General features: G+C 38.8%; 1 protein-coding gene and 1 long non-coding RNA gene across 4 annotated transcripts; both read right to left on the bottom strand.

Moving 5' to 3' along the window:
• Positions 1-310: 310 nt before the first annotated feature.
• Positions 311-3,035, bottom strand: LOC108222231 (uncharacterized). Its single transcript, XR_001806927.2, has 2 exons — positions 2,901-3,035; positions 311-789 (listed from the first exon to the last, which is right to left on the bottom strand). It is a non-coding gene; the product is annotated as an uncharacterized LOC108222231 (long non-coding RNA).
• Positions 3,036-3,972: 937 nt separating this feature from the next.
• LOC135152691 (ras-related protein RABB1c) lies at positions 3,973-15,253 on the bottom strand. Of its 3 annotated transcripts, none has more exons than XM_064093445.1 (7): positions 15,115-15,253; positions 14,856-14,938; positions 13,693-13,832; positions 7,333-7,415; positions 4,670-4,874; positions 4,506-4,574; positions 3,973-4,309 (listed from the first exon to the last, which is right to left on the bottom strand). In XM_064093445.1, exons 2-7 carry the CDS (start codon positions 14,899-14,901, stop codon positions 4,217-4,219), a joined length of 636 nt encoding a protein of 211 aa, XP_063949515.1. In that variant the 5' UTR covers positions 14,902-14,938; positions 15,115-15,253; the 3' UTR covers positions 3,973-4,216. The 3 variants fall into 3 exon arrangements, with proteins under 3 accessions (XP_063949515.1, XP_063949516.1, XP_063949514.1); XM_064093446.1 differs by having other exon boundaries at positions 14,856-14,934; positions 15,115-15,240; XM_064093444.1 differs by lacking the exon at positions 15,115-15,253 and having other exon boundaries at positions 14,856-15,087.
• Between the last annotated feature and the right edge of the window lie 824 nt (positions 15,254-16,077).

Below are 16,077 nucleotides of genomic sequence, written 5' to 3'. Positions count from 1 at the left end.
CATGTTGAGGCGTGTAATCCATAGAAAAGAATGCGGCCGGGTAAATCAAGTTGCTTACCTAGCGCCTCGCTGCGCCTCAGCACAATTTTATCAACACTGGCTATTGTTTATCTAATTGTGATATATTGTACAATATTTACTAATAAAATTGAAGGTATACAGGCCATTAAAAGTCCCCTTTGCCAAGGTCATGTATAACTTTGTTCTACTGTTTTTAAATTGAAAAATATGTCTATAATCTTCTTAAAACAATCAACCAAGGCAGTTACTTGATTAGCTAAAAGTGCATTAAATTCATTCCAACTGAATCTTAGAGCATCTCCAAGAGGTTCTTTATTCAAGCTCTTAAATGAAAAATTACTAGAAAATTTTCCTACCTGTTTGAGAGATTACGGGAAATTGTTTTCCAAGAAAACCCATAAATCCACGATCTTCCAACAGTAATTTAAAAAAGCAACCTCCTTAAAGTAAAATATCCAAAGCAACATCTAATTATCCTTTTCTTTAGTCACTAATCAACGAACGATTGTAGCTGCATGCAATGATGCAAAAAGTATCACCATGACTTCACTTTTCTTCCCTTCGCTGAAGTCGGTGAAGAAGATCTACTGCCCGCTTTAGTGTTTCTTGCAGCCGTTTCTGGTAGTTTGAGTCTCCATCTTCATGTGTACCTGAATTCTGCTGGAATGGTTGTACTTCTTGCAGTTGCACTGTAATTGCTGAAACCTCCGACTGATTTGTGTTGCTCGAGGGGCTGGAATCTTGGCTTTTTGGAGTTGAAGATTTCTCCTGTGAAAATAACAACATTAAATAAAATATTATTCTTGTAAGATTCAAAAACCTCAATAAGTCATTCCAAATGACCAGGTATATTAAAACTTTGATATACCATTTAGATAACAGTCATACTATCAGCATTTTTACTGAGAATATCCAGATTCAGATAGATGGGAATTTCTTAGTTCAGAAAACAAAAACACCAAAAATGCTGTCCAAGGACATTAACAACTTGTCAAAGTAAACATTCTCACACAGAATTACCATGTAACGAGTAATACAATAAGCAGCTTCAAAATTATAAGGGTCCTCTAAAACATATACGTGCTAAGCTCTACTATCTAACAAGATGCAGAAGCCATATGGTATAAACACATCACCAGATAAAAAGTATTGTGGAAAAGAAGTACATGTTTATCCCTGTTTCTGGAAATTTGTGTTGCAGTCGAGACTCGGGTACATTCAAAGTACATAGAAGTAGTTCACAAAGAAAAAGTATCCAGGTACCAGATCACACAACACAACAGCCCCAAAGACGCTGTATGAACACAAACTTACCTCCTTCCCAGTTTCCTAACACCAAAACAGGAAACAATCTGAAAAGGTAATTTTTACATAGGCAGAAAGGCAACACCAAACCCCAATTTTAAAGGTTCTGAGGACTAGAGTACAGATTGCACCAGGTAATTTCTGTATTACACAACCTGATGGGGCTACAAGGTTACTGCAAATATATTACAGAACCACTGGTCACTCAAGTAAAGTTTCATCACTAATCACAGACACGACCCACATCGCAGATGTAGTTCAAACAGAAGTCTGAGGAAAATAACGTCAGCCGAGACACTCTACTTTGCCACATAGCACCAGAATTCAGAGGATCAAGTAAATTGCTCACTGGCTTAATCAGGTGTTGCAACATGAAACACTATAGCCAGCATTTACTCCTTGTGACCGTATGTATCGCATCTTGAAAAAACTTTCCAACACACATATGATTCACTCATTCTACGTAATAAAAATTAGAAACATTAACAAATGCATCTTTACATATGAGATACACATGAATCATCTATTGTTAAACCTAGATGAACAATGATATAAGTTTGAAGTGAGTAGTCCCAGAATTTAGTGGCCATGGTGATGCCAAAGAGTTTACGAGCTACAAACAAGAGGATTGAAGAAGACGTTGCTACAATTAGAAAAACATTTATCTATGGTGAATTTATAGAAAAAAACTTAACCCGCTAACAATGATTAAGATGGCACAAGTTTGAAGTGGAATTTACTACAATTTGACCTTGGCAATGCCAACTAGTTCTTATAATGGGTGAGACAGATGGAAAAGATCTACAATTACAAAAGCTTTAACGATCAAAATCATTTAAAATTCTTTACTGAATAAAAATATATCTGCATCTATATGACACTTTGAGGACGAAGCTTATAGAATCAAAAGTTGGACTGAGATAAAAGGGCAGTTGAATAATCGTTTTGATCCAACAGAGTACTCACAAGAGAAGGTAGTCAAGAAACATGAAGTTGCATCAAAAATTTACATGTTGCAACTACTACAGAAAAACGGATAATTTCGAACACATAAAAACTGATAAATTCGATCACAAGAAGTCAATCAAATTTAGCAAATTTCGACGAAATTCGGTCGAAGTTAACCTAAATTCAACCGCTAGACCGGTCAAATTTATTTTGAATTCGACCGAATTCGGTAGCAATAGATATAATTAAATTCGACCCAATATAGTCAACTTTACAAAGTCGGAATTTGGCAAAACAATAATTTTTGGCACCTGAAAATGATTAAATCCGAGCTAATCGAATCTGGTGAAAGAAAAACAACAGCATAACGTCCTATGATGAATCGCGTGAAATTAATTAATTTTGTTCATTTATCGAGCATAACACATGTTGAAAAATAAAAATTCAGCGAAGCTAGGTGTATGTGTTGTGTGTTGGGTAAGAAACCAAGAGTATAGCGACCATCCACGAGTCGAAAAGTACAAGTAAAAACGATAACGAAGAAATACTAAAAAAAACCCTAAAACATTGAGCAGTGAAACAAAGCATAAGTAACAATTAACAGGGACTGAATAGAAAATACGTACCATTTCTTATGGACGGATTCGAAAGAAGCTGCAAAATTAGATTATACACACCGTCAATATCGTAGGAGCTTCAGACAACGACGGCTGTACAACATAAACGATGTGTTTTTATATGTAGGGATTGCTGGCAGTGGCAGATATAAAACCGGGATTTATTAAAATTAATTTAGAAAAGAATAAAGTAATTTATTGAATATCGGATTTATTTTGGGTGAATTATTACTTCCTTGGTTTGAAATAGTAAAATTCCAAAATATTTTGATTAAATAATTATGATTTTAATATTTTTTTTGAAAATATTAAAATTATATTTTTTAAATTATAATTATATTTTTTTTAATAATTATGATTCTGATTATTTTCAAAAATGATTTTAATATTTTTATTTATGTATTAAAAACTATTATTATTATTAACGGCAACACCGAACAGAACTTTATGTAAATTTCAATTCTTCACACAATCAAAAATCAAATTTTTGGAAAAGATGCTATTCGGGATAGCTTAAAATACACTTTCAAATAAATAAAGATAATTTAAAATATGAAGCCAGGTATGAAGCCGGAAGGAATATTCACATTAAAAAAACGGTTTTTCTATGGTGTGCCATGGGCACACAATAGACACTAAATTCTATGAGTTTGGTGCAATCTTATTGGTCATCTAATCATAAATAAAGATGGCCCCCCTGCATTTACACCAAGTCCACCAATTAAAATCCACCAATCTCATCAAATTTGGTGTATAATGTATGCCCATGGGCACACACTAGAAAGACCCTTAAAAAAAAATCTGGGCAAGACAATTCTTCGGTGGTTTTTCCGCCCAATTGGTTGAGACTGATCAACTGAGCGGGTTTTCTCGAGCAAAAGTAAACCTGTATACTCCATAATCTACCCAGCAAATTCGCTTTCAAGGAATTTCAAGGATGTGAGCTATAAAATTTTACTTGGACCCAATTCACAAACCAACCTGGCCAGATTTGTTGATATACAGTTGAAAAATAGTTAGGACTTAAGAGCATGAAATATGTTTGGTTCCCCACAAAATGCAGCATTAAATGACATTCGAATGTACAAATTATACAGTAAATTGGTATATGCAATAAACATATAACATAGTAGAGTTGTTCCCTTGTTCATCCACAAATATCCAAACAGAAACTGTTAATTACATGGAGCAATAACCTATCATGATGCATAAAACCCAAGAGCAAACAGTCATCAAACCACAAACCACAAACCGCTTCACAACCAACGACCAGTTCCTGGCTTCAGCTTTAACACTCGTTCCATAACAGAACCATTGTAAGATATTTAACCGCAACATCCACCTGCTTGAGAAACCGAACCATCTCTTCCTCCTGACGGCCCCTGGATGCCACCATATCCAACTTTTATCCCATAGGACTGCAAACATATGCAAAGAACTTCCACTAGATTAGCAACCAGAAAACATTACAAGTAGACAACCACTAAATTTATCAGGAGATTTTTAGAGCTGTCCAAACTCTAAGAATACCCAAACACTTGACAACTGACAAATATAAAGTTCTCATGCCACCATTTATCCTAAATAAACAATAACATTGATAAGAATACTTGCCTCATTTGATACGTCAAATATCCCTTCTTGGATCTTTTTATGAATTGTTGCTGCAGTGCTTATAAATGCCTGTGTAATAATGTTATTATTAGACAAAAAGAGGAGAAGATACAAATGACATTTGTGGTACTAATTATCTTTAAGTAGACATATAAGAGAGCTACCTCCTCAACATTTTGAGCAGTTTTTGCAGAGGCCTCCATAAATATTAAGCCATGTTCCTTAGCAAATTGTTCGCCTTCCTCAGTGCTTACAGCCCTTCTATGAGCAAGATCAGATTTGTTTCCTATTAGCATAATTGTCATATTCGCATTTGCATGCTGCCTAGCATCCTCCAACCAGCTCGCAAGATGATTGAAAGTTTCTCTCCTGCGTTTAGAATATAAAAATAGTTAGTACATTAATTATTCCTTATAACATACCATTGACTGTTGCATAAGCAGCAATGCCAACGCAGGTAAAAGAAATATTTTGAAACACGTACAATCTTCACAATATAGGTACAAATTACGGAACTAATGTGTACAACATCTACTCTGCATACATATTTCTTGAGCAAATTCCAAATGTCATTAAATGCGAGATGCGATGGCGAGGCAACAAGCGCAGCACGCCTCTTAATGAAGTGAGTAGCACAAGTTTTAAAAAATTACAATATATACATAAAGGATTGTAGTGAGGCACACAAGTTATACAAAAATTATTAAATACTTTCCTTACCAAGACCACAATATGCATAAAGATCATACAATATAAGAAATATATATATATATATACTCCCTCCGTCCCGTTGGATTGTTAACATCACTTTTTGGCACGCTTTTTAAGACCTCTATAAAATATAGTTGCATGAGGTTTTTTTTTATAAAAAAAATTCTGAATAAAAGTTTGATGTTTAAACTTTTATTCAGAAAAAAAATAAATTAAAAAAACATTATAGAACTATACTTTATAAGAGCCTCAAAATGCGTGCAAACAGTGAACGTTAACAACCCGGTGGGACGGAGGGAGTATATAATAAAAACATTGCACCAGAAAGTATTATACATGTACATATATATACCAGTGAATACGCAAACAAACATACACGACCGGCTTGGCAGAGAAGATCAGTAGAACATGAGATAAAGAAAATGCATGTCTGATGGATTAAAATTGATAGACTAAGAAAACAAAACGGAAGAACAAAGTCAAACTTGGCCAAACCCAGTGATAATATGGAAGGTGTACACTACGTTTAGGGTTTCTGATATTCACCTTTGAGTTTTACTTTAATATGAGGCTGAAGTCAAAAGAGATCTTAATTAGGGTTTGCGGTTTGCGCTTTATATACTCATTATAAGCTTCGACCGAGCAGAACTTTGTGCCTCACATATTGAGGCGTGTAATTCATAGAAAGGAATGCGGCTGGGTAAACCAAGTTGCTTACCTAGCGCCTCGCTGCACCTCAGCACAATTTTAACAACACTGGCAACTTTTTTATCTAATTGTGATATATTGTACAATCTCTACTAATAAAATTGAAGGTATTTAGGCCATTAAAAGTTCCCTTTGCCAAGGTCATGTATAACTTTGTTCTACTGTTTTTTAAAAAATTACCTGTAATGAAAGAACAAAAATGGATTTATGAAGGTTTAATTACTGAATCCCTTCCCAACGGTATGTTCCGTATTCGCTTAGATAATCAAGATATGATTCTAGGTTATGTTTCAGGAAAGATCCGACGTAGTTTTATACTGATACTACCAGGCGATAGAGTAAACATTGAAGTAAGTCGTTATGATTCAACCAGAGGATGTATAATTTATCGACTTCGCAATAAGGATTCGAAAGATTAGGACCACGGCATTAGGTATCTATAATCTTCTTAAAACAATCAACCACGGCAGTTACTTGATTAGCTAAAAGTGCATTAAATCCATTCCAGCGGAAGGCATCTCAGTTTTTATTAATACTGATATCTAAAGAGTAATTTTTACCTTGATTACATAAAAGTTATCAAAAAAATTACTTACTACGAACTATGAAAGAACTGATAGCCTCTGATGCAAAATATTCAACGTATAGGTCCGAGCATATTTCTACAAATAATTTTCTGTCATGGGCTTTTTCTAAGTCTGTATCTATTCAGTATGTAGTTCCATCCCCCCTGCAGACTTGGTTGCTTCAGTCCAGGAATGAGAAACAATTTAAGCAAGCGTTTACTGGGAGGACTTGAAAAAGACACATAGCACTTAACATAGTAATCCATTAGTTACTAGCAAATTATTATTTCCTTTTTATTTTCCATACTTAACATTTGTAAAATAGATGCTCGGATTCATGTATCGAAATTTGTGGTAAAAGTGATCAGTTTTTATGGCGCTTTGTTTTCTTTCCTTGCACTGACTAGCAACATAGTTTGATGCATATTTTAGTATTTGTGTTTGGTTGGAGCTTTCTATGTTATATTGCTGGCTTGGAATACTACCACATTTTATAGTAGATATTACTCTAACTATACAAGTAAGGTATGGAATATTGTCATATTACCCGTTCCAGATTTCCATGTATGTTTTGGACTTCAATAAAGTTATGCAATATTTATTTAAGAATCCAATTGATTCCACAACAATATAGAACTACAGATGTACATGAGTAGGGCTGAAAACAAACCCAAGTCAAATAAATTCATATCTAACTTGAGCAATTTCTGAACAAATCGAACAATATTCGATATATTATCAAATATAATCCCTAGTACAAGAACTCAACAACGGAAAGCTTAAATGTAAGCTAAATGTATATACCTTAGGCCAACTTATTTTCTAACAGAAAAATATCTCACCTGGTGATATCATAAACTAGAAGTGCACCAGCAGCACCTCTGTAGTAAGACCTTGTGATGGACCGGAATGATTCTTGACCGGCCTACAGGCAAATCAAAAAATTAAGGTCCCAACTAAAAAAAAGTTTTAAGCAAATGATCTTCAAGACTTATCCTTTTGTAAACAAAATACACAACTGGAATGACTATTAAATTTCATTAAATGATTGATTGTCAATATAAATCAATCGCATAATGTAATGCTTAAGCTACTGATAAACACACAATTCACCCAAATTCAAGCAAAAGCATACGATAATATTACTAGATTCAAGCGATTACAAAAGATAGGTACTCGGAACTTTCGAGAGGTTCCGTCTCTCCCACAAGAAACAAGTGTTTAACAATATTCCAGATGCCTCTACCTCCTTCCCTCTCTCCCCCTTTAACCCCCTTACTTCTAATTTCACTGTTTACTGTTCGGAATGACCGTGCCTGTTGTTGGGCCGTCCACTTTGTTCTTGGGCCTTTTCCTGCTGTATGTTATCATAGTATTGGGCCGGTCCTGGAGCATAACATTACCCCGGCGCCAAAGATTCACCTTGTCCTCAAGGTGGAACGCAGGAAATAATTGATCCAAAACCTCAGCATATTCCCAGGTGGCCTCACTGCTGGGGAGCCCTTTCCATTTGACTAGCACTTCCACATCTGCCTGATGTTGCCTGACATCCAATAGCAGCTCAGGTTCCACTACCAATTCCAGTTCTTCAGTCAACTGGGGGGGAATGATTGGAACAGCCTGCACTCCACCAATCGCACGCTTGAGCTGCGAAATATGAAACACCGGATGGATTTTACATCCGTCTGGAAGTTCTAGCTTGTAAGCTACTTGCCCGATGCGCTGGAGGACTTTGAAGGGACCATAGAACCGTGGTGCAAGTTTCTCAAATGGACGCCTTGCTAATGATCGCTGGCGATATGGCTGGAGCTTCAAGTACACCATCTCATTCACAGCAAACGAATCATTCCTGCGGTGTTTGTCTGCAGCCAACTTCATTAACTGTTGGGCCTTGATCAAATTAAAATGAAGATCATCTAGTATAGCATCCCTAGTCTGCAAATACTCATCCAAATCATGAACCGAAGTCTGGCCTCTGCCCACCCGCAAGACATGTGGGGGTTCCCTCCCATACAAAACCTGAAATGGACTAAACTTAGAGGAGCAGTGGGGTGAAGTGTTGTATGAAAATTCTGCCCAGGCTAACCACTTAGCCCAAGTCTTCGGCTGTCCCCCAACAAAACACCTCAAATAAGTTTCTAACCCCTTGTTTACGATCTCGGACTGCCCATCGGTCTGGGGGTGATAGGCCGTGCTGCGTTTTAGCTGAGTACCCTGCAACTTAAACATTTCTTTCCAGAATACACTCATAAAGATGCGATCCCTGTCCGAAATAATGGACGCTGGAAACCCATGAAGCCGGACAATCTCCTGAATAAAACTAGCAGCAACTGTTGATGCATGAAAAGGGTGTTTCAATCCTATAAAGTGAGCGTACTTTGACAAACGATCAACAACCACCAGAATTGTATTATAGCCTCTGGACAGTGGTAAACCTTCTACAAAGTCCATTGTAATGTCTTCCCAGACCATCGACGGTAATGGCAAAGGCTGTAGTAGGCCAGCAGGGTGTTGCTGGGACACCTTCTGTGCTTGACACACTGAGCACTTGTGCACATAATCAGTTACATCACGTTTCATGCCTACCCAAAACCAATCTTTTGCTATTCGCAAGTACGTCTTCGCTTCCCCTGCATGACCCCCAATGGCTGAATCATGATACTCGTGGAGCAGCAGTGATATATATGTAGAATTCCGTGGAAGTGCCACCCTCCCTTTAAACAACAACTTATTGTCCACCAACGAAAACCCCCCTGAGTGTATACCACCTGCTTTAAGTTCCGTTATAATTTGTTTAAGGACGCGGTCAGCCCCAACCTCTGCTGCAATTACACCCCAATCTATGCTGTGGAACGATGTCATGGAGCCCAAAATTACTTCCCCATTCATCTTTCGAGAGAGAGCATCGGCTACCCGATTCGAGGCCCCAGTTTTAAACTGGATTTCGAAATCAAATCCCAACAGCTTTATCACCCATTTCTGATATTCACTATTGATTTCTCGTTGCTGCAACACGTACTTCAGTGCTTGTTGATCCGTACGGACCACAAAATGGCGCCCAACTAAATAATGTTTCCAACGTTGCACTGCCATACAAATGGCAATGAGTTCTTTTTCGTATATTGATTTCTGCTGTGCCTTCACCCCTAACAACTTACTGTAGAAGGCTATCGGTCTATTTCGCTGCATCAACACAGCCCCGAGACCATAACCTGAGGCATCGGTTTCAATCACAAACAAATCTTGGAAATCCGGCATTGCTAATACAGGGGCTCGAGTCATGGCAGATTTGAGAGCTTCGAACGCCGTCGTAGCCTCTGGTGTCCAACCAAAATTGTCTTTCTTTAACTGCTCAGTTAGTGGCCGTGCTATTTCAGCATATGTTGCTACGAACTTTCTGTAATACCCCGTTAGCCCAAGAAACCCACGCAGCTCCTTCAAATTTCGCGGCCTTGGCCAATCTAACATGGATTTCACCTTCTCCGAATCCATCTCCACCCCAGCAGCCGAAATCACATGGCCCAAGTAACCAAGAGAAGTCTGTCCAAACTCACACTTGCCCAGATTAGCGTATAGACAATTTGCACGCAAAATTTCAAACACAGCAGCCACATGAGTATAGTGCTCCTCCAGATTCTTGCTATATACTAATATGTCATCGAAGAAGACTAGAACCGTCTTACGCAGGAGGGAGCGAAACAAGTCATTCATTAGTGCCTGAAAGGTTGCCGGAGCATTCATTAACCCAAACGGCATTACGAGGAACTCGTAATGCCCATCATGTGTACGGAATGCCGTCTTATGGGTGTCCTCTGCCTTCACCAAAATCTGGTGATAACCAGATTTAAGATCCAATTTTGTAAAAACCTTCGCCCCATGTAGCTCGTCTAGCAGTTCATCGATGACCGGAATGGGGTATTTATCTGGCACTGTTTCTCGGTTCAACGCGCGATAATCAACACAAAAGCGCCATGAACCGTCTTTTTTCTTTACCAACAATACGGGACTTGAAAACGGGCTGGTGGATGGTCTAATTATCCCTGCTTGCAACATTTCAGCAATGAGTCTCTCGATCTCATCCTTCTGATTCTGCGGGTATCGATACGGTCTTACCCCCACAGGGTTACTGCCCACCTTTAGCACAATCGAGTGCTCATGTCCTCGGCTCGGAGGTAAGCCTTTTGGACTGTTAAACACCTGGTGGTACTCAGTGATTAGAGGTTGTATAAAATCTGGAATGGGGGGTGTCACCTGCTGTTTCCCTTCCGTTTTAGTCACGTTTTCAATTACCTGGCACTCCACCAAATACCCTCCACCAGACTTCCTCAATGTTCTGTACATGGCCTTTAACGAGATTTTTGTACGCATTAAGGAGGGGTCGCCTACTAGTGTCACCAATTCGCCCCCCACTTCGAAACGCATCACCTGTGTTTTCCAATTTGTCATCACCTCTCCCAACTTCTCCAACCATTGTACGCCTAATATCACGTCAGTACTCCCTAGCTCTAGTGGCAAGAAATCCTCCACTACTTCCAACCCACCATCTAACTGCACACAAACCCCCTTACAAAGCCCAGCACCCCGCACCGCCTCGCCATTTCCCAGGGACACACCAAAGCTGCCTGAAGGAGTTACCCCAATTCCCCCTGTTTCCACCACTTTGAGGGAAATAAAATTGTGGGTGGCTCCCGGATCAATGAGAACCACCACCTGTTGTGAACCAATGATGCCCCTTAACTTCATCGTCTTCGGGTTGGAAAGCCCCACTACCGAATTGAGAGATACCTCTGGTATAGGCTCAGTAGGCGGTGATGGCACCACTTCGCTGTCCTCACTGGTTAAATCTTCCTCCTCATCATCAATTAACAACACGCTCAGTTCCCTGCGTTTGCATCTATGCCCCATTGCCCACTTCTCGTCACACCGATAACATAATCCCTTGGCCCTTTTCTCTTGCAGTTCCTTCTCCGTCAACCGCCGCACGTCACCCACACGTTTGCTGTTCTGGGGAGATTGTACCGACCCCTGAGATTCAGGTGATGTCGGCCCCCAAGTACGGACAGTGCCTGGGGTAGTTGGTATAGAAGCCGCATACGAACCCACTCCGGATGCACTTTTAACACTAGCAGCAGGTGTTCCAGTTTTAATGAAACTCAAATTTGGCCTCCGACTTCCAGCCACCCTCTGTTTCTCTTCTATACGAACTGCAAGTTCCATGGCTTGCTCCAAATTTAGTGGGTTTAAGACACGTACCTCAGCTTTAATATCATCCTTGAGACCATTAATGAAGTGCCCCATCAGTATATCCTCAGAGACTCTATCAAGAGGTGCTGCCGTCTCGATAAAAGCCCGCCTATACTCCTTCACTGTAGTTGATTGTGTGGTTGAGAGCCATTGCTCGTATAAAGACCCTCCACTGACTGACCGGAACTGACGGAGTATAAACACCTTCAAATCCTCCCAACGCCGAATGGGACGGCGTTTGTTCTCCCATTGATACCAACGCAACGCGTCGCCATCCATTGCTACAGCCACCGCCTCCAACATTTCATCCTCAGTGAGCTTATAGAATGCAAAATAGCGCTCCACTCGTAAGATCCAACCATCAGGGTCTTCACCATCAAATATCGGCATATCTAGCTTGCGATAGCGCCAGTTATTTTGACCCCCTCCTGGCCCACCGCCCTGAAACCCACCAGTATATCCTCCGCCCCCAATTCGCCCATTTGTCATTGCCGAACCCATCGACGGCCCCCCTGCCGTACCACTACCTTCACCTCGGTCATGACCCGACGCCGAACTTGTAACTAAACCAGCGAGAGTGGACTTCACTTCGCCCTGAAAAGTAAGCTGGTCAGTGCGAATAGTATTGATTAGGGCTTCCTGATGCTCACGGCTGCGACTCAAGCGGCCCTCCAAACGACTGGCTAGGGTTTCAAAATCAGAACTCAGCTTTGTGGCGGCTAGGGTTTGATGCTCTCGAATCAACTCCGTAAGAGAGAGACGCATCGCCTCAATTGCACGATCGACAACGCTAGCGGCCATTGCTGCCATCGCTCCTTCGACCTCATTCGCCTTCTCTTCCAAATGATCTAAACGTTGCGTGACTGTAGGAGGACCCATGGATCGTAGTTGCTCTGATACCACTTGTAATGCTTAAGCTACTGATAAACACACAATTCACCCAAATTCAAGCAAAAGCATACGATAATATTACTAGATTCAAGCGATTACAAAAGATAGGTACTCGGAACTTTCGAGAGGTTCCGTCTCTCCCACAAGAAACAAGTGTTTAACAATATTCCAGATGCCTCTACCTCCTTCCCTCTCTCCCCCTTTAACCCCCTTACTTCTAATTTCACTGTTTACTGTTCGGAATGACCGTGCCTGTTGTTGGGCCGTCCACTTTGTTCTTGGGCCTTTTCCTGCTGTATGTTATCATAGTATTGGGCCGGTCCTGGAGCATAACACATAACTTATAAACTAAGTCCCAATTATGGCAGCCTGGCAACATGGTATTATATTATTTCAGTTTTGCCGAGAGGGTGTAAGATTGCAAATTGCTGACAGTAATTCGAAGATGATAACAAGAGCCTAAGAGAGAAACTAAATAAACGCGGTCAGAGGTAATGGGCTTGACAACTTTTTATTAGGACCCTCCTGAGAGAGACAATTCTTACAAAGCGAACTGGGAATTCATATACGTTCAACAGTTCATATTTTAATATATAATTAAAGCAAGATGATTACATCTCCTAATATAAGAGCAACGCCGATCTTTGATAACAAGAAATCATTTCTAATTATTATGTCAGTATGTCATAGATAACTACCATACACGTTTAAACTATATTTTATTCCTAATAAATATTATCTAAATAATAATGTTAATGAACTAAAGTTCATACTAATAATCTCTTGCTATGTATCAAAAACACAAAAGAAATACTATTTCAGATATCATGACCATTAACATATTTCATTCTTACATAGGTGGTAAATCAATGTCAATGTTTGCGAATGCATATGAACTCTGAAAAGCAAACGAGGGCAAGGGAAAATGGTAACAGACAACTCAGTAATAAGCAGAACATGTGATCATCATGAAGGGACAAACTTAGGTTTGGTGGGCCTATATGTTACAGATTTAAAAGGGCAGATCAGGAAAAGAAAATTAATGATATAACAACAAGATAACTAACCGTGTCCCAAATTTGAAGCTTTATTGGTTTGTTTTCGATTGTGATCATTCTGGCCCCAAATTCAACCCCAATGGTCAGATCATGAACTGGCTGAAAACGCTTGTCCGTGAACTGTAGAAGAAGACATGATTTACCAACTCCTGCAGAGAAGTGAGCAACACTATTTAGCAACAAAAAAGAAGTGAAGTAAAGCTTGCATGAACTATGCTTCTTGCACCACATCCATCATATAGATGATATATTATTTATTACCAATAGAATGGTGCACCATCTTGTTGGAATGGATTAAATGAGGCACAGGAATATAACGAGAAAATGCAAGGGAAAATAAAGTTGAAAGAAAAGTATGAAAGAGGAGAAGTAAAGAAGATGGGAGGATACAGAGATTTCTTAGTAAGGTCGTGAACATAAGCAGAACGAAGAAACTATCCCTCATCAGTCATCACTATGTTGGTATAAAATTGTATGAATGAAAATTATAAAAATGCCATTTATAGAGTACAAATCTCATTTCCTTCATTCCAACTTCCTAGGTTTATCCGAGATAGCCAAGGAGAGAGAAATATGATACTCTTCACATCAAACCTAGGGACCAATAAACCTAAACAATATAACAACGCAAGTCTATACAAAGTACAAGTCCTAGATAAAACAATTAAAAGATAATAGAAACAAATTCTCAAATTAGTTGCCAATGCCCACTATAGAGATCATCTTTTAAGTTCCCCACCAAGGTATCCCTTCTAACTAATAACTTCGAATAACACAAAATGATAAAGTAAATCAATACCGCTTAAGAAGACATCATATTTCTAACATAAGAAGTAACCTTCCCTCGTCAACCAGACTAAAATCCATCTATATCGTTAGCTGTACTCAATTTCCTATCAAATCTCGCTTCAACACCAATTGTCACGGTCTTACGGAAAAACCTGATACATCACATGATCACAACTTCTAAATCTATTGCTTTTACAACGACACGGCTATATCTGTAGACTGTACATGTACATATAACAATCCAGTTGCAAAGTGTTAATACATACAACTAAGAACAAAAACTCACTACATGACAAAGTAAAACAAAATCATTCACACAAAACAAAGTTAACAATTATCATAAACATAAGCAATTGTACATGAATTGAAGAGGATAAGATCACCTGTATCACCGATGATGATGTATTTGAAGAGATAAGCGTACGACATCGTTTTCAACTGTGATCTGATCTATCAATCTGCCTGCCTTGATTGAATTAAATACAAAACAAAAAACAGCGATGATTATCTCTCTATATATACACACAAACACAAAGATATATATTATATAGAATAGGTTACAGAAGAAATAGAAGTAGAGGATAGAGATTCGAAGAAAAGATGTTTTTATTGATTAGAAAAGAGGTTTGGGCTGAGCTGTACCTGATATGTAATTATCTGGCAATGGCAAATCCAGTTTGAATGTGATTGCTGCCACACTGGTTATGTTCTTGCCTGCCTTAGTGCTTAAGATACATACGTGCTTTTCTTCGTCTTTCAGCGGCCCATTTCCGCCAAGCCCAACTCAAAATATGTGTTTTATATTTTAAGTTCGAGGGACATGCAAGAAAAAACCGGTAATATATATAGATAACACCATCTAAAATTGATTGAACCCGCGTAAAATTTATTGAAATTACAAGATGTAATAATGTTCAAAAAATAATGAGTATACTTAGTTGGTTATATTTCAAAAAATAATATATTATTAATATATTTCTTTAACGTCGTTAATATCAATAGAGTAATTTCGTGAGTCGATTTTGGTACAGCTATTTTGGCTATCTAATACTGCCGCAGTCTCCGAATTTATTCTATTACTTCGCTCAGCCATAATTTTGCAGCAGTTCACTTCTGAAATCAAAAAAATAAGCCGCTCTCTTGAAGAATGTGATGCAATTCTTAACCTCATTTGGGATTACAATCGTCTGAGTGTTGAAAAAACAAGGTGGTATGGGTCGAACGCAAGAAGGAGCTACAAAGAATGTAGCGATGAATATTGTGGTTTCCACAAGTGGATAGATGATTCGGTACGCTCGTTCACTCAAGGTTATCAGAGAGCTGCAAGAGCGCAATGTCGACACAAGCTGTTCAATCATCTATGAAATTAGTGGTCATCCTCTCCTCTTCACTATTTGCATGGTGTGTTGAGTCAGATGCATAACCAACATCGATCATTAGTTCCTGTTGGTCGCTTCCCCTTAGACCTTAGGTTGATTAGCACCATCATCGGTTTTCATTCGTTTGTTCCTCTTCCTTATCTTTAGATGCAACATGTTCAGTTCCCATTGTTTTCTTTTCAATTTTTCTTAATCTGATTTCTCTGTCTCCCCTGTCTTCTCTTGA

Source organism: Daucus carota, chromosome 5, assembly GCF_001625215.2.
Source record: "Daucus carota subsp. sativus chromosome 5, DH1 v3.0, whole genome shotgun sequence".
NCBI classification, from domain to species: domain Eukaryota; kingdom Viridiplantae; phylum Streptophyta; class Magnoliopsida; order Apiales; family Apiaceae; genus Daucus; species Daucus carota.
The sequence above is the reverse complement of the archived record's forward strand: the minus strand, read 5'-3'. Positions and strand labels throughout refer to the sequence as shown.